Source organism: Sorex fumeus, unplaced genomic scaffold (assembly GCF_029834395.1).
Source record: "Sorex fumeus unplaced genomic scaffold, SorFum_2.1 ptg000041l, whole genome shotgun sequence".
In the NCBI taxonomy this organism is placed as follows: Eukaryota; Metazoa; Chordata; class Mammalia; order Eulipotyphla; family Soricidae; genus Sorex; species Sorex fumeus.
Genome location: NW_026606098.1, coordinates 1,619,797 through 1,644,971, shown reverse-complemented (window position 1 = coordinate 1,644,971; position 25,175 = coordinate 1,619,797). Strand labels below are relative to the sequence as shown.

General features: G+C 43.4%; 1 protein-coding gene across 1 annotated transcript in view; it reads left to right on the top strand.

Moving 5' to 3' along the window:
- Window positions 1–6,642, top strand: part of KCNJ6 (potassium inwardly rectifying channel subfamily J member 6) — a 207,780-nt gene extending 201,138 nt beyond the window's left edge. The window contains exon 4 of the mRNA XM_056119541.1: window positions 5,645–6,642. Within this exon, the coding sequence (XP_055975516.1) occupies window positions 5,645–5,970 (326 nt within the window). The 3' untranslated portion in view covers window positions 5,971–6,642. The remainder of the gene's footprint in view (window positions 1–5,644) is intronic.
- The last annotated feature ends 18,533 nt before the right edge of the window (window positions 6,643–25,175 follow it).

Here is a 25,175-nt window from a genome sequence, read left to right as displayed (position 1 = left end):
GAATACAGTCTGGTGGCACCAAATAGAACCTGGTTCTACCACTACTGGAATGAGTCTCCTGGTAACGCCATAGATCACAGAGCAGATGCCACAGACTCTGGGGTAACTGAATACCTCAGATTGGAGAATGCAAACAACAGAAAACTGTTCCTCAGAGATCTAGACACCAGAAATTCAAGGTCAAGGAGCTGCCGGTACTAACTTCTGATAAGGTCTCTCTGCCCAGCTCACAGACAACCATCTTCTCCTCCTGGCCTCTCCTCTTTAAGCACCCAGGAAGCTGCAGGGTCTCTGCTCTAACCAGAACACAGTTCTATAGAATTAAGGCTTCATACTTCCATCTCATTTCACTGTATTTGCCTAACAGACCCATTTCCAGACACAGTCACACTGAGATGTAGATGTTGGAATAGATGAATGTTGGAAGCACATAATTCTGTCTCACTTGTCACCCAGGAATGTCACCTGTTCTATCTTTCCTTACTTTGCTCACAGATCAAGAGCACAACTGCATCTTACACAGGATTGTTGGGTGGGTTATATGGTGGATGGACTAAAAAGCATTTGGCACCCAACACACACTGAACACAGTAAATAATGTTTATCTCTTAACTCGATACTTTTAAGTTGTGAATCGTCCACCCCTGGTGAGAGTAAAATTAGAAGCCCACATGAATCCTCTTTTCAGATATTTAAAAAAAAATGAGTGTTTCAAGTTGTATTTGCAAAGTGAGAGGTGAACTTCAACAATGCTCTAGTATTTGGGAAACAGACAAAATACAAGTGTTTGTTGAAGGGATATATTTACTGGAAGGATTTCTCACCTGTGCATAAGGTAAAGCTCATTGTTATTTGAAGGACCATCAGTAGACTGAGCCTACAGGATTTAAATAATTATTACATTTTGGCAGATATTATACTATGCTACTTTTCCTTTTCTACTGAACTGGCTATCCTCTCCCACAGAGCTCTGTAATGTTCAGCGTGGCTTACTTTATTCCTGTACCCATTCAACATGGTTCTTACTGAGAATGAATGAACACATGGGATAAAGGAAAACATGCATTTTATAACCTGGTATTTGAAATAGAACTCTCTCTTTGTTTCTGAACATAGACCATATAGGCTAATTTTACAGCACTCAGAGGTGATGAGAGTAGTTGAAACACGTTTTATCTGGTTGGAATTGTGTTCTCCAGGCAGTGTTGATGTATAATCTATCTACTGAGTAAGCCCCTGGCTTTACCCAGGGTCTCTCTCTCGAGGATAGCTTTCCTCATATCTGTATTCTGCACAAAGCATCTCCCGTCATAACTTGTCACTGTTAATCTAAAAATAGAAATGTCCCGGTGCAGTTCTCATCTTGACCCTGTGTTTGCTCAGTGCCTTTTCTGGATCGGTTTCCTGGCTTCTGAATGCTAAGGGCTTTGCATTCTCCCTTCACCTCCTGACACAGAGTTAAACACAGCACGAAATGATCACCAAAAAGATGCGCTGATTTTATTTGCTTTCTGCAACTTGAATAGACTCTTAAAAGACCAGACAGAGTTCCAGAGATACTCTCATGGCAGAACTATTACAAATAATTTTGAATTTTTAATTATTTAAAAACATGTTGAAATTATTTTTTAAATAAATTTTAAAATTATTTTTAACACTCCAGTACACAGAGAGATATTTTTAGGCTTAGAGGAAATTGCTTAGTCCAGACAACACTGCTATGTAAATCATGAAGAATCCCAAAATGTGTTTATCAGTTATGTCTTCAAGTATTCCTTCCTCACCCTTCCCTCTTCCTAGACATCTTCTAGAAATCCCATTATGCCATGATGGTGTGGTTCACGGTGGCCCATAAGGCTTGAAGTTTAATGTATTTGTTTTGTTTTGTTTGGGGGCCACATCCAATGGTGCTCAGATTCTGGCTCTGCACTCAGGAGTCACTCCTGGCAGTGCTCAGGGGATTATATAAGATATTGAGGATTGGCCCAGGTCGGCCACATGCAAGGCAAGCGCCTTACCTGCTGTACTATCTCTCTGTCTCAAGATTCAGTACATTTTCTATCATTAATCTCTCTTCCTCTTCCTCAGAAATAATCTTCCCCATTGACCTCATGTCTTCATGCCCCCAGCTCTCTCTTCTTCCAGCTTCGCATCTGCTACTGAGTCCCTCTTGTGTGCTTTCTTTTCTTTCCTGTACTTTTCAACTTCAGGTTTTTATTTTTATAGGTTGATTTAACTTTCCTATGAAGTATGATTAACCGCTAAGTGTGGCTAAGAAGACGGACGCTGTGGTACTCTCAGAAGGACTGAACTCATTTGTGGAATATGAAAAAACAGAATATGAGACTGACACCCAGGGACGGTAGACACAAAGGCCAGGAAGATTTCCCCATAGTTGGAAGCCTGCCTCATGAGCTGGGGAGAAGTCATCTGGATTAGAGAAGGGATCACTAAGTCAGTGATAGTTGGAGGGATCGTTTGGGATGGGAGATGTGCGCTGAAAGTGGATAAAGGACCAAACATGGTGGCCTCTCAGTCAGTATCTGTATTGCAAACCATAATGCCCAAAAGTAGAGAGTGAGTATGGGGGAAATTGTCTGCCCTAGAGGCAGGGGGAGGGTTGGAAAGGGGAGTATACTGGGGACATTGGTAATAGAGAATGTGCACTGGTGGAGGGATGGGTGTTCGATCATTGTATGACTGAAACTCAAACATGACAGCTTTGTAACTATATCTTACGGTGATTCAATTTTTTAAAAATGCAGGAACTTGTCATTTGTCCACAGTGCCAAGATAAAGGACATATCTGACCCCACCACTTCTTGGCATGAGCCACTTTTCCACTCCCAGGTCTGGAATTTATCTGCATTAGGAATGGTAAAGTTCCTCTTCTTAGAGATGTGGATCTCCTGGAACCCAGGGAACATGACCGTGGTCCAGTAAAGAGCTCTTTGATCTGTAGCTTGGTGCAGATGGACATGATAGCATGGTCAATGGAGATATTGGCCACCTCACCCTGGGCTGCCCAGAGGTACAAGACACTTGTCTGGAGCCCAGGATTAGAGACAGCATAAGAACAGGCTTGAATGTCCACCAGAAAGAGCTGTCTGCAGAATCCACTACGACCACCCATAGAGTGACATGCTATCCACACTCCAGGGAAGTGGTTATTTGCAACCACTGCACACTGTAATTTCTGTTTTTTTATTGGTGCTCTCTGTTTGGTGAGATATAACTCTCATTATTTCCTTTAGTTCCCTATACATGTCTTCCTCTAGTACTTTGAACATATTTATAACAATGGGTATAAAGTCTTTGTCCACTGAGCCCAATGTCTGGTGCCAAGGAGAATTTCTATATATTACTTTTCTTCCTGGGTGAGGGTCATACTTCTTGTCTCTTTGCACGAATTTTTTAGTGACTTTCTGCCAATTCTGTGAGATCTTATGTACGGTTAATGTATGATCCTTGAAGTCTGTGCTCTGCGCTCTTAGAGATCTATTTACTCGTGATTGGACAGAAACAGTTCTAAATGTCCGGGACCATTACAGATCCCAGTGTTCACCAAACAACTTGACAATGTAAGACCTGGCTTCAAAACTCAGGCAGGCACTTGACAACTCTGCCTTTACTTTTACTTCCCACTTCTTCAGAACCCCAGAGTCATCCAGAGGTGAAACCGCAGAGTTTTCTCAGGGATAAATCCAAGTTCTTCAACACCCCCCCCCCGTGTTATCATTCTCTAGCTTGTTGATTTGTTGACTTTTTTAAATTTTAATTTTGCTATTATTATTGTTGACGGGCTGGAGCGATAGCACAGCGGGTAGGGCGTTCGCCTTACAAGCGGCCAACATGGCCGACCCGAGTTCGATTCCTCCGCCCCTCTCGGAGAGCCTGGCAAGCTACCAAGAGTATTGGATATGCCAGACACAGTAACAACAAAGTCTCCAATGGAGACGTTACTGGGCCCGTTCGAGCAAATCGACGATCAACGGGAGGGCCTTTACCTTTACCTTTATTGTTGACAATTTTCTGTTCTTCACAACTCTTATCACTTGCAGCCCAAGCTGCTTCAATACCAAACAGTTGTCACTGGCTTTGGCTGTTGTTGTGGTTTGGTTTGGGGGCCACACCTGGCGGTGCTCAGGGCTTCCTCCGGGCTCTATGCTCAGGGATCACTTCTAGAGGGGCTTGTGGGATTAGATGCGTCCCACAGGGGGTGGAATCTAACAAGGGACGCTCCCTACCCTCTATACTGAGCCTCTGGTCCTGGTGATGTTGTTTTGCTGAACCCAAGGGAAAGGTTATCTGCATAGCATGTATTCTATAGCATGTCAGCCAAACACAAACCTTGTAAGAGACGAGCTTCAGGGAATGCCAGGCTAAGACGGCATTCCGGGATGCTAGGCTTTGAAAGAGTCTCTAACCCTGCTCTGCCCAGCCTCCAGTACTTGTTAACTCACTGGTTTTCATCATGATTTCAGCTGTTGGCTTTCAAGACTCCCATGAATCCATGAAATTGATTGGGGCTAAATTGGGAAGGGAGAGGGGTAAATTTATTTTTTTGTAGTCTAACAATAATTATTTTTTTTTAATTTTTATTAATGAGACACCATGAGGTACAGTTGTAGACTTACAAATTTTGTGCTTGGGTTTCAATTATACAATGATCAAATACCCATCCCTCCACCAGTGCCCATTTCCCACCACCACAGATCCCAGTATCCCTCCCAACCCCCATACCCCCCATCCCACCCTGCCTCTGTGGCAAGACATTTGAGAGGGGTAAATTTAAAGATATGAAAGGCTTAGAGTTTTTAACCGAGAGTCAGACATTTTGCTTGGCAGACTTACTAAATTTCTATTTAAGTGATAGAATGCACATCCCACCTGGGAGAGGCCGTGGACCTGATCCCTAACAAGGAAAGCAAGAACTGGTCCTTTGGCGCCAGATCAGTGCTGGTTTTGTGAAGGAGCTTCCTCTCGAGAGATTTCCCTTGGCTGCACCCGTCCCACCTTCCTACCCATACACCAAACGTCCCTGGGCCATTTCCGCACTGACCCTCAAGTCCATTAGACTTTAATTCTTGCATGTTTCTTTCCTGGTTCTATCTAGTTAAAGTCTTATGGTACTGTACAGTTGGACTGTCGACCCCACTGGGTCCAGGAAATGTGAGCTCAGGTGTCCGATGTCATTGGTGGGGGGAAGAGAAGGAAGGAGGGGATCATAAGGGGAAACCAGCTTCAAGGCTCTGCGTGAACCAAACCAGGGCCAAAGTGCATGACAAAGTGCATCGGATGCGGGGCTCAAGCATCCCTCACCATAGCCCCCAAGGCCCGAGTCACGAGCCCAGGCTTCTTCCGCAGCAGAATCCGGACGTGGTCCAGACGCAGCACGCTTAGAAGCGTGCACCTGGGTGTCTCTGGAGCGGGGCGAGGTGACTTGGAGCGATCCAAAATTCTCACCCCGCCCTCTCTGGGGCCTACTCGTTGACCTGGGTCCCTCCAGCGCACATCCAGACACACCTGTGCGCGCACAAGCGTCCGTCACGGAACGCGCCCCCTGCAGGACACGGGGTGAACAGCCGGCCAGCCCCGCCCCGCCTTAGCCACACTGACGCCTCCTGTTCTCTCCTTCCCGCAGGGATGACCTGCCAGGCGCGGAGCTCCTACATCACCAGTGAGATCCTGTGGGGTTACCGGTTCACGCCCGTGCTCACGCTGGAGGACGGCTTCTACGAAGTGGACTACAACAGCTTCCACGAGACCTACGAGACCAGCACCCCATCCCTCAGTGCCAAAGAGCTGGCCGAGCTGGCCAGCAGGGCCGAGCTGCCCCTGAGTTGGTCTGTGTCCAGCAAGCTGAATCAGCACGCGGAACTGGAGACGGAGGAGGAGGAGAAGAACCTGGAAGAGCAGACAGAGAGGAATGGTGACGTGGCCAACCTAGAGAACGAATCCAAAGTGTAACCCCACCACCCCCTACCACCACCACCACACCCACCACCTTCCCCTGCACTGGACAACTCCTTCTCCTCTTTCCCGGTCTCTCATCCTCTTCTCTGTCTCTTTTAACTCCGTTCTTCCTTTGTTTCTCTTTCATCTCGGCATCCTCAGAAAACAGGTCTCCAAGGTGTAAAATATCTACCTGCCCTGGCTCAGTTCTTTGGATTGACAAGGTAGACACGGATTCGGTTAAGGTGTCCAAGTTGGTCTCCCTAAACACCACCTGCCCAACTCCTAGAGATTTTGAGCTTCTGTTGTCCAGTACCAGATCACTCAAGAGAGCGTGTGTGAGATTCGACCCGGGACAAGACAAGTGCAGTCTCCGGTTCCTATTCATCAACCAGTGAGACATAGGCCGGCCTCTTGCTGGTCTAGATCCCGGTGAATCTCATACCCAGGGCCAGGTGCAAGCCCGAAGTGCAAGCCTGAAGCGGGCAGTGCACTTCTAGCCCAGGTGAGCTAAAGGTAACACCCTGTACATATCTATGCCTTATGTCCTTTTTTTTCTGCAGTTAATAAAATCCAGCATGTACAAAAAAAAAGACTGTAGAACAGAACTTCTAAATATTGTACATAGGTGTATCATTCATATAGGTTTAGATACATACCTTTAGAATAAGAAGCAAAAAATAAAAATAAACCCAAGTCCCCATATGCAGTAGGCATTTCTGTTCTGACGTCCGTGTTGCTGAGTTTCTCTGTTTCCGCTGGCCCTTGACTGCATGGCCTTTGTTCCGTGTTTCTTCCCAACAGCCCTTCCGGAACCTCACTGTTCCCGTGCTGACCCTTCCCTAAATCAAATAAGCCATAGTCTGGGAGAAGTTGGGGACGGGGATCCAGGAGATAGCAAAACCCACCATCCACACGCTGATAAACTGTGAAATGTTTACACATTGAGGTTCCTGAGGCAAGGACCTCACTGCCTAATTGGGGAGCGAACTCCCAGAGTGAGGGACTCTGTGGCATGTCACCCATGAGGTTTTTGCTTCCCTCTATAGAACAGTAGCATGGGGTCAGAGCGATAGCACAGTGGGGAGGGCATTTGCCTTGCACACAGCCGACCTGGGTTGGATCCCTGGCACCCCATATGGTCCCCCGAGCACCACCAGGAGTAATTCCTGAGTGCAGAACCAGGAGTAACCCTGAGCATTGCTGGGTGTGACCCAAAAAAAGCCAAAAAAAAAAAAAAAAGCGTGTCCAGCTGTTCTACAAGGTCTGTGCTTCTCCTGATCTTCCGTTCTATAATCCCAGATGTGGCAAGTGTTCAAAGTGAGGCAGGGTAAGTGGACAGAAACTGTTTGGAATCTAATGCCATACATTCAGGAAGGCAAGAATCTACTGACTCCATTGGGCCAGTGCTTTTCCTGACCCTGAGGGCTAATCCATCTGCACTGCTCGCATTAGCACTTATTCTTGTCTTGTGCTGTTCGGAAATGATCGAGGTTTTATATTTAAACAGGCAACCTTGGTGACCGTCAAAGAACTCTCCCTCTGAGAATGCCACAGGTTAGAGAGCCAATCAAACCCAAAGTGTCTCTCGGTCAAAGGAAAACAAAAATCTACAGCCTTAATTCACTTTAATTTGAAAAAAAATAATAATAAGGTGGGAAGGAAGAAAGGGAAGGAAGGGCATTTTTGTATTAAAAAGGTAAATTTTAACATGGAAAATAAATCCAAATGAAAAAAATCAAGAAAACGCAAAGAATCTTAGCCAAAACGTCAAGGGCAGGTGGAGATTTTGCACTGTCTCAGCTCTTTCCCGTTACTTTTGCATTATAAGCCGCTTGTTCCCTGGCATCGTCCCTCATCATAAATACTCACTGACTAGCTCCAGGCTCATTCTCCACTACCCCAGCTGTGCTCAGTTTGAGACTTCTCGCCGCGGCAATGAAAGCTCTCAAACTAGCTTCCCCGGCCCAGTGTCCTTGCCTGCCCCGTCCAGATGGAAGAGGTCTTTCCTGTTGTCTGGGGACCTTGTCTGCTGAAGAGCATGTCCCCGAGACAAAGAAAGTGATTCTGTTATTCCTCCTGGTGTGGGGCGGGCAGGGAGGTCTCTCTTCTTCCCCTTCCCGAGACTTCATCAGGAGAACTGCTTCTTGGCACAGACGTTACGGAAACAAAACTGTTGGTCCAAGCCCTTTCCTTTCTGCCAACATCTCACTTTTTGCATTGAGCATCTGTTGGATCGTTTCTTCATTCCACACACTCTAAGGAGGAGGTCGTGGTGGGTCAGGAGGAAGAAGCTCCCTGCGGGGCAGTGGGAGAGACTGTGGCCTTACCTTGCTGTAGCCTTATGGAGGGGAGGGGTCTAACCCGGGGGCGTGCCACCTGCAGTAGTGCCAGAGTCACTCTAGCAAGGCATGGTAGCACAAAGCCAGACAAAGCAGGGGCTGGAGAAGCCTGACGAGTTAGCTCTTGAGGGTGCATTGGGCCTCTTGGAATCCATTACTAAGGCTTAAAAAGCAACAAGCCCTGCTGTTTGCTTAAGAGCAAAGCTCCAGACCTTTACCACAACCGAGGTGGGGGAGGGGAGAGCCTGGACAAGCCTGGGGTCTCTGACACACATCAGTTCTCTACCCCTGACAGACCCCTTGGCTGTGGGGTCTCTCCCGGCTTCTTGCTGTCTTTGGAATCTACGTAGTTAGAGACAGAAAATGAACCAAATCTCGTTTTTGTAATGTGAGCCTCTGAATCTTTAAAGGAGGATCCAGAACCTTTTGCTAGAATGTCCCTATCAAACATGTCTATTTTTCTACAGTTATTGATAACACAATTTAGCAGTGTATTTTGTGTCAACTGTTAAAATTTGGAAGTGAAAGGAGCACCTGAAGACTGGACTTCCTAAGCAGCCAGGATTGGGCGGTGTTTTTCGTTAAGATAGTTCGACAAAGAGGACCCCACAATTTCTCCCCCTTTCTCCTCCACGTTATTCAGTCCTCCCTCCCTCAGTCACTTTGCTCACAGACAGAGTGCTACGAAAAAAAAAAAATGAGCCTATCCCTATGCCACAGTACCAGTCACTGAGGAGGGTCACGCTCAACTTCCTATTTTAAATCCAACATGGCAAGAACCATTTAGCCAGCAAAAAACTTTGACCGGAAGGTTTATGGTTTACCACAGTTGACCCCAATCTGGTTGGTTGTGGTTGTGGTTGTTTTTAAAGGACACTTATTGGAAGCATAATCTCCCCAAGGGCTGCTGAGACCCTTAAAGTCTCATCCCTGCCCACCTCTACATGCTTTCCCAATGGAAGAATACCTTTGTGTTTATAAGCTAACTTGATGTAACTAATAAAAATGTTAATGTTTTTAGTCATCCCTGAAGCCACACTCTCTGGGATCAACACGTATGTGATCACTGTAATGTCAACTCATTTCTCCCAAACGTGGCACCCCAGACTGGCTAATGCAACCAAGAGCCACTCTACGACCATAGCAGAAATGCTGTCCCCCTTGCCCCAACCCTTCATCTGCCCCGCCCTTTGGCTCTTTCCCTGGTCTCCAACTCCAGACACACTGATTCTCTCTAATATCTTACGTGCCCTAACAGAAATCCAGCTACTGTCTCTAAAATGTCAACCTGTTTCTTAAGCACAATATTCTCTTGCAGGTTTAACCAAACCAGGACTCTGAAATGTCTCCTTTTTTCTCATTACCCTCTGATTAAAAGTTACTTCTGACTGCATTTAAAAACTGAAATGTGGACGTCTCCAATGCAGCAGCTTTGTGGGTTTCCTCTCTCAATGTTCTGACCTTCCAGGTCCCCAACTCCTCCCCCTTTGATTTCTTATGTGGATTCAAATCAACATCTCTGGGATACTGAGAAACCATTTTAACGGTGGGTCTGGTGACAGAGAAAGAGATCATTTAAGAAGGGTCTTAGAAAAACTCTCTGAACATACCCAAAGAATGGGAGCTGATTTGATTAGCTAAGGTATTTGATATTTTTTAAATTAAAATATGCATAGTTATTTCCATGCTAGCTTTCTAATAGTCTGATAGTTTTCCTTTTTTTTTTTTTTCTTTTTGGGTCACACCTGGACATGCACAGGAGTTACTCCTGGTTCTGCACTCAGAAATCACCCCTGGCGGTGCTCAGGGAACCATATGTGATGCTAGGAATCGAACCTGGGTCGGCCGCGTGCAAGGCAAATGCCCTACCTGCTGTGCTATTGCTCCAGCCCCACTGATAGTTCTCTTGACTTTAGTAAAACTCTGTATGATTCAGAGAAGGTTTTTTTTTTCCATTTTGTTTTTTTTTTAAAAAAAAGGGTGGAGGAATTGAATGGACCAGAGTGATAGTACAGCAGGTAGGGCATTTGCCTTGAACGTGTCCAACCCAGGTTCAATCCCTGGCACCCCATATGGTCCCATAAGCACCACCAGGTGTGGTCCCAAAAATAAAAACAAAAAGCAAAATTTAAGGAGATGAAAATTATGTATCCAACATAAATGATAAGCATGACTTTCTAGATTTCCTTTTAGTGGATGGCTTAAAGAGGAAATACTTGGCCAACATACACAAATGACTCTTTGACATTGCATTACAATCAGCAAAAAGTATTATCATATTTCTTAAGAAAACCTAACCTTCTATTTAGAACTAAGTAAAACACAGCTCTTGCTGAAATTCCTGTCCTCAGTGCCCTGGGGAGTTTGGGATGTAATCTGTCATCTGAAAACCAAATACCCTTCCAGGCTCTGGCTGTGGCCAAAGCACACGGCATACAATAACAACAAAACAATAGCATGCCTTGCTGTGGGGGGTGTTTTGGAGCCTCCAAAGAACAAATGATCCTATTTCATTCCGATTCATCATTAGAACTTGAGCATTCTCCTTTACGTTCTGTTGAGGGAAAGGTAAGATTTGGGCAACTGGAGTAAGGTTGCCCAGGGTCACCGGGTCAGTCAGCAAGTCACAGATCCTGGCCTGACCCACAGGTGCCAAGGGTGGAAGCCAGGGACATGATTCCCACTCAAAGTTTTCTCACCTCTTTTGGGTTGCTGAACCTGACGTGTTTACAGAATCTCACCCACTTCCTGGCTGAGACACTGCTTGCAAGCTCAGCCTTAGTTTCATAAGTTTAAATGGCAGAGAGAGAAAAACTAGGAAGATTATTTTGTGATGTGAAAAATAGATAAAATTCAAATCACCTTAATCATAAATAAAATTTTGGAAACATTCATGCCTATTCATTTGGGGGCCTATGGGTGCTGTCACATCACAAGAAAGGAGCTAAGTAATTAAAACTAAGACCCCCATGGACAAAAAGAAAATGAAAATATTTCCTATCTGGTCTTTTACAGGGAAAACTTGCTAGCACTCCTTCTGTGGCATTATGGGCCATCAGTACCCTTAAGAACTATTGCTTAGTAAGTATTGTGCTGTGCTGTTAAGAGGTTGCTGGCAGCTTTTAATGATGATGTTCTTTTCCAGTATAAATTGAACGGAGTTGCTCGTAGTTTTATTCAATGAAAGAATAACACATTTTCAGGTCAAAGAGATCACTGCTTCCTAGGACTTTGGAAGCCCAGTCATAGAAAGACTTCTTCCTTTCCCAGAATCATTCCCCAGAGTGATAAACATCCTTCTTCCTTTCCCAGAATTATTCCCAGGGTGATAAACATCCAGCCAACATTCAGTGCTGATTCAGGAAAAGACATGGTAAAAAAAAAAAAACATGAATGAACAGCAGAAATTCCCAGTTCTGACACTAGACTGAGATACAGTTTCACTGACATCCCTAGGTAGTTAAATGTGTAGATAATCAGGGCAGTTTACTCCCGGACCCAGTGATGACCTGGACTTGCAGACACCAGCACCTCAGGCCATCCTGCTGATGGTTGGTTCCCTCCTCTCCTCCCTGATGGACAGGCCAGACTAAGTTGCCTTATTTCCTTGCTAATACCTATCTGTAGCCTGCAGTTGAGTGATGTTATGAAGATAAATCTTGAACTACTCACATTTAATTCCTCTACCTCTGGCTCTCTAGCTACTTGGCTCAAAGCTTAACATGTAAATAAAGAATTAAACATTTTGGAGGCCATATCAATAGAACAGTGGGTTGGGCACTTGCCTTATAATATGTGGCAAACCCAGGTTTAATCCCTGGCACCAAATATAATCTCCCAGTCCCACCAGAAACGACCCGAGTGCAGAGCCAAGGGAAAGCCCTGAGCACCACTGGGTGTGGCCCCAAAGCAAACCAAAAAAGAAGAAGAAGAAGGAGGAGGAGGAGGAGGAGGAAGAGGAGGAGGAAGGAGGAGGAGGAGGAGGAGGAGGAGGAGAAGGAGAAGTAAATGCTTCTCTTGCAAAGCCAAAGGGTTTTTTTAAAAAAGAATTCAGGGAGAAGCAAGAGCAGTGAAGGGTGAGTTGAATCATTTGCCATTTTCTGAGTCTGAAGCCCAAGATAAATATTGATCATTGCAGAAACACCAGATGGAAGAAAGAGAGATAATGACATTTTCAGAAAAGTCTATATTAAATGGCATTCTTTTTTTTATTATTGAATCATTAAATGACATTCTTTCGTATCACCAAGAAGAACTCATTTGTGTTCTAAAGAAACATTTTCGAAGCCAGACATAGGTCAGCCCGGCTAGGCCCTTTATTTCTGTGGTTCTATTAAAAAATAAATCAGGCTCTCTTATGAGTGCTTTCCTGGAAATGAGGAGAAAAAGAAAAAAGCCTTGTTAGAAATCATCAGGATGTTGTGTTGCCGACAAATAAGTGAAGGGAAATTGAGATGGATTTGTTCCTGTGTCTGAAACAAAGCAGGAAATAGTAGCTGTGACATAAGTCATGCAAAAAGTTTTCAAATCTCCAACTTCAGGGAGCACATAATAACAAAGAGAGAGGGAGAAATTTCAAAATCCAACACCATCAGCCTGACTTAAACCAATGGGAAAGGAGCCAAACTTTTCCTTGGTCTCACTGCCTTCAAAAAGAAAGCTTCTCCACTACACCACCTGATCCAGGTAGGAGAGTCTTGGGATAAAGAGGCAAAATTCTGTAAAGCAGCGTCTCACGGGAATGACCAAAATGGTTACGTGACAGAGATCTATCAGCAGTGAAAGTGACATTTGCAAAGTAATTTTTAGGCATTCCCCCATCCCTCAGACATGAATCCTAATGTACTTTATAGTCAACCATACAGTTGTGGCCACAGAGGTAAGCTATGTTGATTTTAGAGAGTGGGAAGTTTCAACAGAGTAATTGACTAAGATTAAGTCTCTGTAGCCATTGTATTAAGACTGTGACAGCAACCAGCCAATCTGAATCCCTATAGGAAGGGCTGTTTTTCTCAGGAAATGTAAATGCCTGTTAACAATAGGTTGTTGGTGAAATATGTGATCCAGCATAATTTCTAACCTTCTGATAAAAACCATGAAAAATATTCACCCAAAGGCGTGAGACAGCCCAGGAACCTAAGCTCAGACCCATTTAGCTACTAAAACCCTAGTCCAGGAGTGTATCTATGCGTGGATCTATCACCGCTGAACACCAAAACCAGAACTGGATTCTCCTGCTCCTTCTCTGGAGCATGGAGAAGGGTTCCCGTCAGCTGTGTTTGCTCAGCCAGATCATTCTAGAGCAGAGGAAAGAACACTCTTCTTTGAGCTGGTCCCAGCATGCCGACTCTACCATTATGGTTCAGTTTTGCAGCCTCTTGGGCAGGAATATAAGCGTCTCTCATGGCTCAATCTTGGGGCAGCTCCGGCTCTCAATTTCTCCACCTTTTTTTTTCTGGGAAGCCTATCATTTTAGGTCGGGTGCTTGTCCATGGAGACAGTGACACCCCCACCCCACTCACACACACACACACACACACACACACACACACACACACACTGAGACCCGGGCTTTCCCTGTGGCCCGTGGCCAGCACTCTTGATTTCACAAAGCACCCCCCTAGGCCAGGGATAATGACTCTCCCTAGAAGGAATGAAGGAAGGCTGTTTGAACCTCCAATGCATGTGGGCGCTCCTCATATAAAGAGTCTACATGCAAACAATATGAAATAATACATCTGTGGAGTGCAGGGAACCTTCTTGAACGCCCTCACTCCCATCACTTTCCCATGCCCATCCGCTTGGTGCACCTTCTCCCCTCTAGAGACCCAGTTCTCTGGCCTTTCCAAAGGCCGGTTCTGCAGGAGCCTGTGATGTGTTCACCCCACAAACTCTGTTGCTTGTAGGGCAATCCCAGCCATCACTAAGGGCACAGACCCCGTTCTTTCCTTCCCAAGCTGGGAGCCATGATCTGTTCACACTCACCAAGAAGCCCAAAATCACCCCGGGTAAAGAAAGCCCAAGCCCTCTCCCAAAGGAAGACAGCAGGGCAAGGGTCTCCTCATGCTTTGGAAAGCACTGTCCTGGGCTATGAGGCCCACAGATCCAGCTTACACTGTCCAGGATTCCCACACTGCTTCCGGGCAGCTGTGGGTTATCATCCAAGCATTGCCCTCAGCTTACCCTCTGAATTCCTTCCTGCACTCACCCCTCCCTCCCAAACTTACCTTGCTGGGCGCTCCCCTTGAGACTCATATTCTCTTCCTAAAGAGCAGACAAGAATCCATCCACTCATCCACTGGAGCTGGTCCTATGTCTCAACTCCTTATTGTTCACCTCTGTTTTGACTAAGCTTGTGCAAAATTGAAGAGAGAGAAAAAAAATCTCTGCCAATGTTGAGCAAAATCATAGTATTTGAGGACCTGATTTCTGCATATATTATCTGACTTAAAGTCACAGTTTCCAAGTGGAAACTTCACTGGCAGAGTGAAGTGAGGATTCACTATAAGATGCCCAGTGTGACCATCTGACTTGAAATTCTAGAACATTTTGCCCACAGATCGCTTGAGATTCCAGGAATGATGCATAGGCACGGCTGAGAGTCCACTGCTAAGCTTAATGGACAGTGAGGTTCCCGGAGGACAACTGGCCTGCCCCAGTGGAACCTTTTTCCATCTGATTCCATTCCCTCTTGGGCTCCAGGGTCTTTGACCTGTGCACGCCAAGGCCACAACCAATGCCAAAGTAAATATCTGGTCGAGAAACCACATTTTCTCTCCCAGGTGAGGGCAGCACCACAAGAACCTTGTTACAACGTCCGGTGAGGCTAGCCAGCTTGCTAACGGAGGGCCTGACGATTTCGCTTCAGCTCAACCATTCCTGCATCTGAAACCAGAAGCGCACGGAGACGACAGATTCTCACGTGTGAAGGGATTCTGAAACAATGGCCTAGATATCAGCCTGTGCTGGCAAAGTGGTCTCTCTCCTCACCCACCGTCTGCAGAGACTGTTCTCTGCAGGCAAACTAGCGCCATGTGGTACTTGTGTACCCAGGGCGCATGCTGGATGTTGCCATGGCAACCCACAGCCAATCAGCATGAACCACTGCATGGCATCTCCCAGGAGAGCGGGCAGACATCCTAAGATTGCTCCACCTACAGTCAGCGTGGAGGGGAAACACGCGGGTATGGGGCAGAACCTGGCGAACAAGTGGTCATCCGTGTATTCTTTCCTACAGTATGTTTTCCTAAGTTGGCACCCGTCACTCCCCTATCACCCCCAAGCCCCAATCACCTTTCTCAAAAGGTTCCCTAATTCAACTCACATTTGTGATGTCACAGATGTCCAAAGCACTGACTTTCTATTAGTCATTGAACTCTGTCTTCTAACTTAAGATTGGTTCAACACAGTTACATCATTCTTCAATACTAAGTCCAAGTACAAATTAAATTATTTAAATTTTTACTTACAGGGCCAGAGTGGTAGTACAGCAGGTAGGGCACTTGCCGTTCATGCAGCTGACCAGGGTTTCAGTCCCAGCACCCTATAGGGTCCCCCGAGCATTACAGAAGTGATTCCTGAGTGCAGAGCCAGGAGTAAGCCCTGAGCACAGCTGATGTGCCCCCCTCCAAAAAAAAAATATTTTTTCACTTAAAAATTCTCTTAGAAAACCATTTTGCCAGTGGGATACAAAGGCCCTTGAGTGCTATTCCTCCTTGAACTTGCCATTTTTCCTGTACCTTTGAACACAGTAGGCTCCCTTCTGTTAGGTGAAGGTGAAGTGGGAGTTAGAATCATTGGTTTTAGAGTTAGATTGTCTGCATCATGAGGCACACAGAAATAAATTCTCCTCACCAAAAACAATGAAAATTTGGGGGTTGAAGCGATAGCTCAGTGGGTTTGCCTTGCATATGGTCGACCTGGGTTCGATTCCCAGCATCCCATATGGTCCCCTGAGCACCGCCAGGAGTAATTCCTGAGTGCATGAGGCAGGAGTGTGAACTGTGCATTGCCGGGTTTGACCCAAAAAAGAAAAAGAAAGAAAGAAAGAAAGAAAGAAAGAAAGAAAGAAAGAAAGAAAGGAAAAGAAAAAAAGAAAAAACTGAAAATTTGGGGCAGAGTGCTCTCCACGACACTGATGTGCTTCCAGAGAAGACATGACCATCCACATCTGAGAGCGAGCTCCTTGCCCATCTCCATGCAGTGCAAGTCAGAGAGTAGATCCCAAATCTGCAGCTGACGTGCTCAACAGAAAAACAAGAACTCAACCTGAGCAGCCGGTGTGGAAGACAGTACTTTCATGGATTTCCTGATTCTGTGATAACAGATGTCAGTGAGATCTGAGTCCTGTTGTGAGGTGGCTCCTCTCACATTGGTTTTTCAAATGGCTTTTCCTCCTTTTTGCAAGAAAGGAGACACGGGGGCTGGAAAGAAAGTATAGCGGGGAGGGTGCTTGCCTGCTTGCCTCGCACACAGCCGACCTGGCTATGATCTCTGGCATCCCATATGGTCCCCCAAGCCCACCAGGAGTAATTCCTGAGAACAGAGCCAGAGGTTAGGCCAGGAGCATTGCCAGGTGTTGCCCCAAAACAAACAAACAAAGATCTCTGAAAGATACACAATTCAACAGCAGGGCTCATAACTCTGGTGCCTTACACACTCACAAAGAGGTGACAGACTGAAACTCAAACATGAAAGTTTTGTAACTGCATCTCACAGTGGTTCAATAAAAACAAATAAAAAATAAAGGCAACAGCTCCCTCCCCAGAGACACAGACACACACACACACACACACACACACACACACACACACACATACAGATGAACACACATGAATCACCATGCTGACACATCACACTGAAAACATGCAAAAATATATACTCATACACAAAAATGCTTATATACACATACATATGCTGAACACACATGTGCTAGTGAATATACATCGCAAACATATGCCCATACACTCATATATGTTTCCTTCCCAATCAATTATGAATCAGTCTAGGGAAGTGAATTTCTAAACATCCAAACCTTAAGACTCAGAGTCCACAGACACACACACACACACACACACACACACACACACACACACACTCATGAAAATGACAGCCAGCTGTCCCAACATCGCGGGCATGAGGGAACGTTTCCTTTCAATGTCTTGAGGGAAACCTGGACTCAGACTAAGACCAAGATTCTGGCCTGGTTCTGACTGCACTTGACTGCTCTATGGTCTGAAAAAAAACCACTGAACTATTTTGAAACTTCCTCATCCTTCCCCCCCCCCTAATTAACAACTAAGTTACTTTTAGAAAAGTTTTAGGTTCACAGAAAAATCAGCAAAGTTGGCTGAAACTAGAGAGAGTTCTAGCACCCTCCATCCCATCTGTCCCACAACCTCCCTGATGGTCAGCAATCAGACCTTGGTACACTTGTTATAACTGACAAAACTTCTGGAACATGAGTTTACATGAGGGTGCCCTGGTGGACCTCTCATGGATCTGACAGGTGTGGGCTGCCGTGGGCCCATCTCTGCGTATCACACAGTTCCATTTCAGTACTCCAAAACTCTTCAGTGCTCTGCCCACTCATCTCTCTTCCACCACAATTCTTAGAAATCACTGATCATTTTACCATCTTTATGTTTTGGATTTCCCCAGAAGTCTTATAATTGAAGCAGATTGTATGTGGAATTTTCACATTAGCTTCTTTCTCTTAGAAACATGCTCTGAAGTTCTCCTCCTTGTCTCTTCATGACTTGATCATATATTTATTTCTAGCTATACTATTTTGTTGCCTGGAGATGTCAGTTTGTTCAAACATTCACCGATTAAAGAACATCTTGGTTGTTTCTGAGTCTTGTCAAACACCAAATTTTCATAAGCTTTTGTGTTCATATTGAGGGGATAGAAATTTTTTAATTAATTTGGGTAAATAAGAAAGAGTATACTGGGGCTAGAGCGATAGCACAGTGGGTAGGGCATTTGCCTTGCACGCAGCCAACATGGCCGACCCAGGTTCGATTCCCAGCACCCCATATGGTCCCCTGAGCACCGCCAGGAGCAATTCCTGAGTGCATGAGCCAGGAGTAACCCCTGAGCATCGCTGGGTGTGACCCAAAAAGCAAAAAAAAAAAACACAAACAAAGAAAGAGTATACTTGCTGGATAATATGCTAAAATTTTTAGTTTAATTTTAAAAGTAAAAAAGAGGGGAAAAAATGGCCAAACTGCCTTCCAAAGTTGGCAGAAGCATCTTGCATTCTTGCTGATAATAAACGTTGCTATTGTTCCACATAAGCACCAGTATTAAGCATTGTCAATGTTTTGGATTTTATCCCTTTTAATAGGTGTGCACTGATATCTTACATTTTACCTAGGATTTGTACCACCTTTTCATGCATTTCTTTGACATACACATATCTTCATTGATGAGGTGTATGGGTCTTGCCCATTTTAAAAATTCAGATTATTTGTCTCATGTTGAGTTTTAAGGGTTCTTTATATATTTTGAATAACTGTCTTATATCAGATGATTCTTTACAAATATTTTCTTAGCAGCCTCTACTTTGTCTCCTCATTCTCTTGACATTGTTGCACAGTAGAAAGTTTTCGTTTTAATGAACACCAACTTATTAATCATTTCTTCTTTGGGTAATGCCTTTGAAGTTGCATTTCTAAAGTCTCCATCATATCCAATTACATCTGAGTTATCTCAGATCTTATCTGCTATAGTTTTGTTTTTTGCATCTAAATTCATGACCCAATTTGAATAATTCTGTGAATGATATGAGGTATATTTCTATATTCTCTTAGTGCATGTGAATGCATCTTTTCCAGCACTATTTGTTAAAAGAACTATTTTCACTCCATTCAATTATTTCTGGGCTGGAGTGATAGCACAGCAGGTAAGGCGTTTGCTTTGCATACGGCTGACCTGGCCAACCTGAGTTCGATTCCTCCACCCCTCTAGGAGAGCCCAACAAGCTACTGAGAGTATCTCGCCCGCACGGCAAAGCCTGGCAAACTACCCGTGACATAATCAATACGCCAAACACAGTAACAAGTCTCACAATGGAGACAATTACTGGGCCCGCTCGAGCAAATCAATGAACAACAGGAGGACAGTACAACATACATAAACTTTAGAAGGAATTTATCAATATCCACAAAACAACTTGCTTTTATTTTTGTTGAAATTGCACTGAATCTCCAGCTTGAGTTAGGAAGAACTAATATCTTGATAATATTGAGTCTGTGCATCCATGAAGATGGAATAACTTTCCCTCTTTTAGTTCATCTTTGATATCTTTCATCAGAGTACTCTAGTTTTTCTCATATTAATCTTCCACATATATGTTAGAGTTCTACCTAAATAATCCATTTTGCAGCTGCTAATACAAATAATACTATGTTTTCATTTCAAAGATACTTGTCGGTTGCTAGTAAGTAGGACTTTTGTGAATTACCTTTTGTCCTACCACCATGCTGGATTAACTTATTCATTCTAGGTGGGTTTTGTTGAGACTGTTGTTGCTGATGTTCTGCCATCTTTTACAAAGACAATTATTTCATATGTCAACAAAAACAGCTTTGTTTCTTCCCTTTGTATCTGTATACTTTTCCTCTCTTTTTCCCATCTTATCGCGTTAGCTAGGATTTTCTCTACAACACTGGGATCTGTAGTAAGAGAGAGCAGGGTGCCTTGTTGCCAACATTTACAGGAGAGCTTCTGGGCTTTCATTTTTAAGTATGACATCATCTTAGTGTTTTTAGAATCTTTATTGAGTAAAGGAAATTTCTATTTCAACTTTGCTAAATACTTATATCATGGTTAGGGGTTAGGTTATTTCCAATGCACCTTTTTTTGCCATCTGTTGATATGATTTAATAACATCTATGTGGTGATTCACAATGATTTTCAAGTTGAAACAGCCTTAAATGCATGAAATAAATCCCACTTGGTCATAGTGTGTATTTATTTCTATACATTGTTGAATTTGATTTCAGATTTTATTGAGTATGTTTGCATTTTTATGCCATGAGGTATGTAATAATATTGAGTCTATTGAGTATATAATAATATGAGACACATACTTTTTGCTTTTTGTAATGCCTCTGGTCTAGGTATTAAGCAACTGTTGGCTTCATAGAGTGCGTTCAGAAGTATTTCCTCAGCTCCTATCTTCTGAAAGATATTTAGATAACTGGTACAAATTGCTCCTTAAATATTCGCTACAATTCACTACTAAGCCCCTCTGAACTTGGTGCTTTCTATTTTTTAAAAAAAAATTATTTATTTTTCAATTTTATCTAACAGAGATAAGCCAATTCAGAGTTTTCACGTATTCTTTTTCTCTAATTTTGGAATAATTGACAAGTTTAAATTATATCTATTTAAAGTACAAACCTTGATGATTTTACTTATGTATTTGCTGTGAAATTGTCACTACAATCAAGCTAATCCACATATCCATCATCAGTTCAATCCCTCACATTGCAGCTGGCCCCCAAAATACCACCAGGAGTGATCCCTGAGCATAGATGAGGAATAAGCCCTGAGTACCCACTGGTGGTAGCCCAAAAGCAAACAAACAAAAATTACCTGAACAGCAAATTTTGGGTGTACAGTATTATTAATTATAGTGACAGTGTTGCCTTTTTCTTCTTCTGTGAGATTTGAGATGTGTGTCTTTCTAAGAATTGTTCCACTCCATGTGGTTTGCTATATTTGTTAGGATGAATTGTTCATAATGTCCCTTCATTTCCCTTTGATATCCATGGGAACTGTAGTGCTGACCCTTCTTTCACTTATGACATTAATTATATGTCTTCTCTCTCTCTTTTTTTGTAGTTTTCCTGGGTATGTACTTATCAATTTAATGAATCTTTTTTAAACATTAGTTATGGTTTTACTGATTTATCTGATTTTCTGGTTTTAATTTCTACAGTTGGTACTCCACCTTTATTGTTATATTCGACTTTGCATTTAATTTGTTCCTCATTTTCTAGTTTCCAGGAGTTAAGACTGAGATTATTGATGTTAGATTTTCTTTTTTTGATCATGTGTTTTCAGTGCTATAGTTTTCCCTCAAATGCTGCTTTCACTGCAACCCACAAATTCTGGTAACTTGTGTATTTATTGTTTAATTTACTTGAGATTTCTTCTCCGGTCTATGTGTTATTTGGAACTGTGCTGTTGAATATCCAGGTATTTGGGGATAGTTTCCATCTGTCTTTCTGTTACTGATTTCTGGTTTCATTTCACTGTGGTCTGACAGCAGATAGTGTGTGATTGCTATTCTTAAAATCTGTTAAAGTGTGTTTTATATGGCTCAGAATGTGGTCTATCTTGTAAATATCCCATGCAAGTTTGAGAAAAAAAATGTACCTAACTGCTGTTAATTTCCTTGTCTTTTTCCATGACAAAAAAGCATTTGAATCCTATGGTTTCCACTTTGGTGATTCTATTATCGGTCGGGTCTTATATCACCATCAGTTCTACACTTACCCTAAATGGCCCAGATATTTTCACTTTGAGTCTAATTTCTTTTAGCAGTTTCACTGATTTCTTTGCTGGCTGTGATGAAATTTCATCACCATCCAGCATCCCTCATCAGCTAAATCTTTCTCCCTTCTCTTCTACCAAACCAAAATCCTTTCAACAAATGGTGAGTTGTGAATAAGGTTCTTTCTAAGGAAATGAATGCTATTTGACAAGTGCAATATCCTCTTCCACAACATGGAAAGTCTCAAGGAAGTTTAGAATTATTGATAAATGGTGTTTGCCTGCATCTTGCTCACCTTTCCACGATCACATAGCTTCAGCACTGACAACTGGCTTTTAACATGGGCATAGCACCACTCTCCTTGAAGCATGAGTCTAGGACCCCAGATATAGGGACTTGTACATATATATGTATACGCTAATACTAGGTGAGGTAAAACTCTTAAACCACATCAATTTCAGTTCAGCTATTTTATTTTAGTCTTATCACTCTTTCCCACTATTAACTGAAAGATAACTTAGTTTCTCTTTCTAATAGCACAATACTAAACCACAAAATATTGACAATGCTCCAGTAAAATTCAATGTTTATTTATTATGTAAGCCATTTCCTCAGATAGAAACTTATCTGGGAAGCTAAATTAGTCCCAGAGTTCAAAACAAGTTCTAAGTTTTAAGATCTTTTCAACACTGGCACTAGAAAATTGAGGACACATCAGCATTGGGCTGGAGAGTGACAGGTTTGTTGACATTTGTATTTCTATTGACCTGGAAGTTCTCATTCTTTCCATCACACAGAACTGCCAGGGAGCATTTAAGCAAAACAAAGACCAGTCACGCTCAGAAGTGGGACAGCATGCTGGAGCGTCAGGGATATGTGTGACTGCTCCATCTCCAGCATCCATTCCTAAAAAACATAACTCTCCTTAAAATTAAAAAAAATTAAATATATATGGCACAGATGTCCTTGATTTCAGCTGTGTTCCCAGAAATTATTCTAAGAACTTGAGTTCTTTTATAAAATATTCACACCCAACAGTTAAAGGAGATGTCTTTTGTTCAAGGTGTGTGAGATTTGTCCATGCTGAGAGCAGGCACCTCCTGTATTTTCAGTCTCAGAGACCTAAGCAAGTCACTCACATCAGACAAGGACAAAGCACACTTAAAATATTCAAAAAGGAGGCCGATACCCGCCCCCCACGTTCTTTTTCTGAATATCCACTTGCTTGGCTGGATGCTACAATATAATGGCCAGTGTCTCAGGCGAGCGACTTGGATGATTAAGAGAGAATGGCATGTCCTCTGCTCGGAAGGTCATGAGCTCCTGACATCCATGTGACAGCACTGTGCCAACTGCATGGGACCACACCAAGCCTATGAGCAAACAGACTCCCACTTGGCAAATGAAGAACTGGAGGCTTTGTGGAGGTCATTTTCTTCCTCTAGTTTTAGGAGTAAGACAAGCTATTAGAGGGAAGAGACTAACTCGGGAGATTTAAAGAAAGCAGATCAGTTTTTGTGCAAGCATTTCTAAAATAATGGCTTCACAGGGATGGAGGGACAAGTGCATGACTTTCCTTGAAATCAAGAAGGGATTCAGAAAGCAGAGGTTTAGGGAGGCGGTGGCTTCTTTTCATTCCTAGCAGCCGACCTCCAGGGTCCAAAGATTGACACTGTGGAAGCAAGACTGGGAGTGATGCCTAGGCCAGCCAGAAGCTTGAAGAGTTTACTGCAGGGTTTGTTCAAATCAGCATTTCTGAAAGCTGGTGCTAACTTGTCAGCGTCTGAGATTCCAGTTTAAAGATCATAAACTCAGGAAAGAATTGTATATCAGTATTTGTTTATAAATATTTGCCATAGCATGACAAAGGCTTATAAGTTTTCAGGTATAAATTTTTCAAAAGAATAACTTCCACTCTTCCACTGGGGAAAAAAATTTAATTTCCTTGACAAAATGTTTTAGGAAAATCCTAAACTTTAGGGTTTTAGGAAAACTTTAGGGCTTTCCCAAAGCAAGGGTCTACGGAAAAAAAATTGTAGATCTTGAACAATACAATGCATGAAATAATGCTTAATCTGAATACAAACAACACAAAGTAAAATAAGGAAGTGTGTTTTTCAAGTAATTCTCCAAAAGGATCCAGAGAGATAGCACACTGGGTAGGACACTTACCTGCATGTGGTCAGCCTGAGTTCAAGCCCCAGCATCCCATATGGTCCCGCAAGCATCACCAGGCATAATTCCTGACCATAGAGCCAAGAGTAACCCCTGAGTATCACCAGGTGTACCTGCCTCCTCCCCCAAACAAAGAATCCTCCCAAGGCTCTGTCTTCTCTTCAAAATACCTAAATAAGGTTTGCCTCCAGCTCAGCATTGCCAATCATTCCACCACCCATAAGAGAGCCAGGCAGTGCTCAAGGCCTGGTTTAGCTCCTAACCATCCCTGGTCCACTTGTAACTCCCATTAGTCAACCCCAAGTACATTTGGGCAAGGAAAATGAGACGAAATCATGTTCACTGTGGAAGCACAACCATTTATTAAGAAATCACTACAAAAAAAAAAAAGAAATCACTACAATGCCAAAAAAATTTAAATAAAGAATAGGTATCTTCTAAAACGCTGTGCTCGCAAAACTGCTTACATATTGAGTACATATTGAGGTGTTCCTTTTTTTTCGGACTGGGAAAATAAATACTTTTATATGATCTTGATTGCTTCTTTGTGTGTGTGTGTGTGTGTGTATTTGTGTCTGGAAGCGCGCGTGAGTGTGTGTGTGTGTGTGTGTGTGTGTGTGTGTGTGTGTCTTTTCAAAGAAGCTGATGGGACTTCCTCCTCTCCAGCAGGGAATGTAAATCACTTTCAAAGAGCCATATCCTGCCACAGAATTACCCAGAATGCTGGTCCTCCCATGCAGAATCCAAGGATTTGAAAAAAACAATCTGCTCCTTTTTTTTCTTCTCCTTCACCTCTTCCCCCACCTCTTCTTCCTTTCTCTCTTCCTCTTCCTCCTTTGTTCTTCTCTTTATGTCCCTTCCTTCTCTTCATTTCTGTCCTCCTCCTTCTTCCTCCTTCTTCCTCCTCACCTTCTTCTTCCTTCCTCTTAACCTCCTCCTCCTACTTCTTTCTCTTTGTTCTCTTTTCTCTATTCTGTCCTTCTCTCTAGTCTCTTTCTTGTGCCTGTCTCTGTCTCTCTCTTCCTCCCTCCACTCCCTTTGTCCTTCCTCTGCCCAGGTTCTGCCCATGACCAGTTCCCATAGAGACCCATCCTGCTCCTTCACTCTCTATGCGTGAGTCTATCCGCCAAGGCAAGACCCACTCACCATCCGTTTACCATTTACACCTCACAGGATTGTTTGCTTCTTGTTTATTT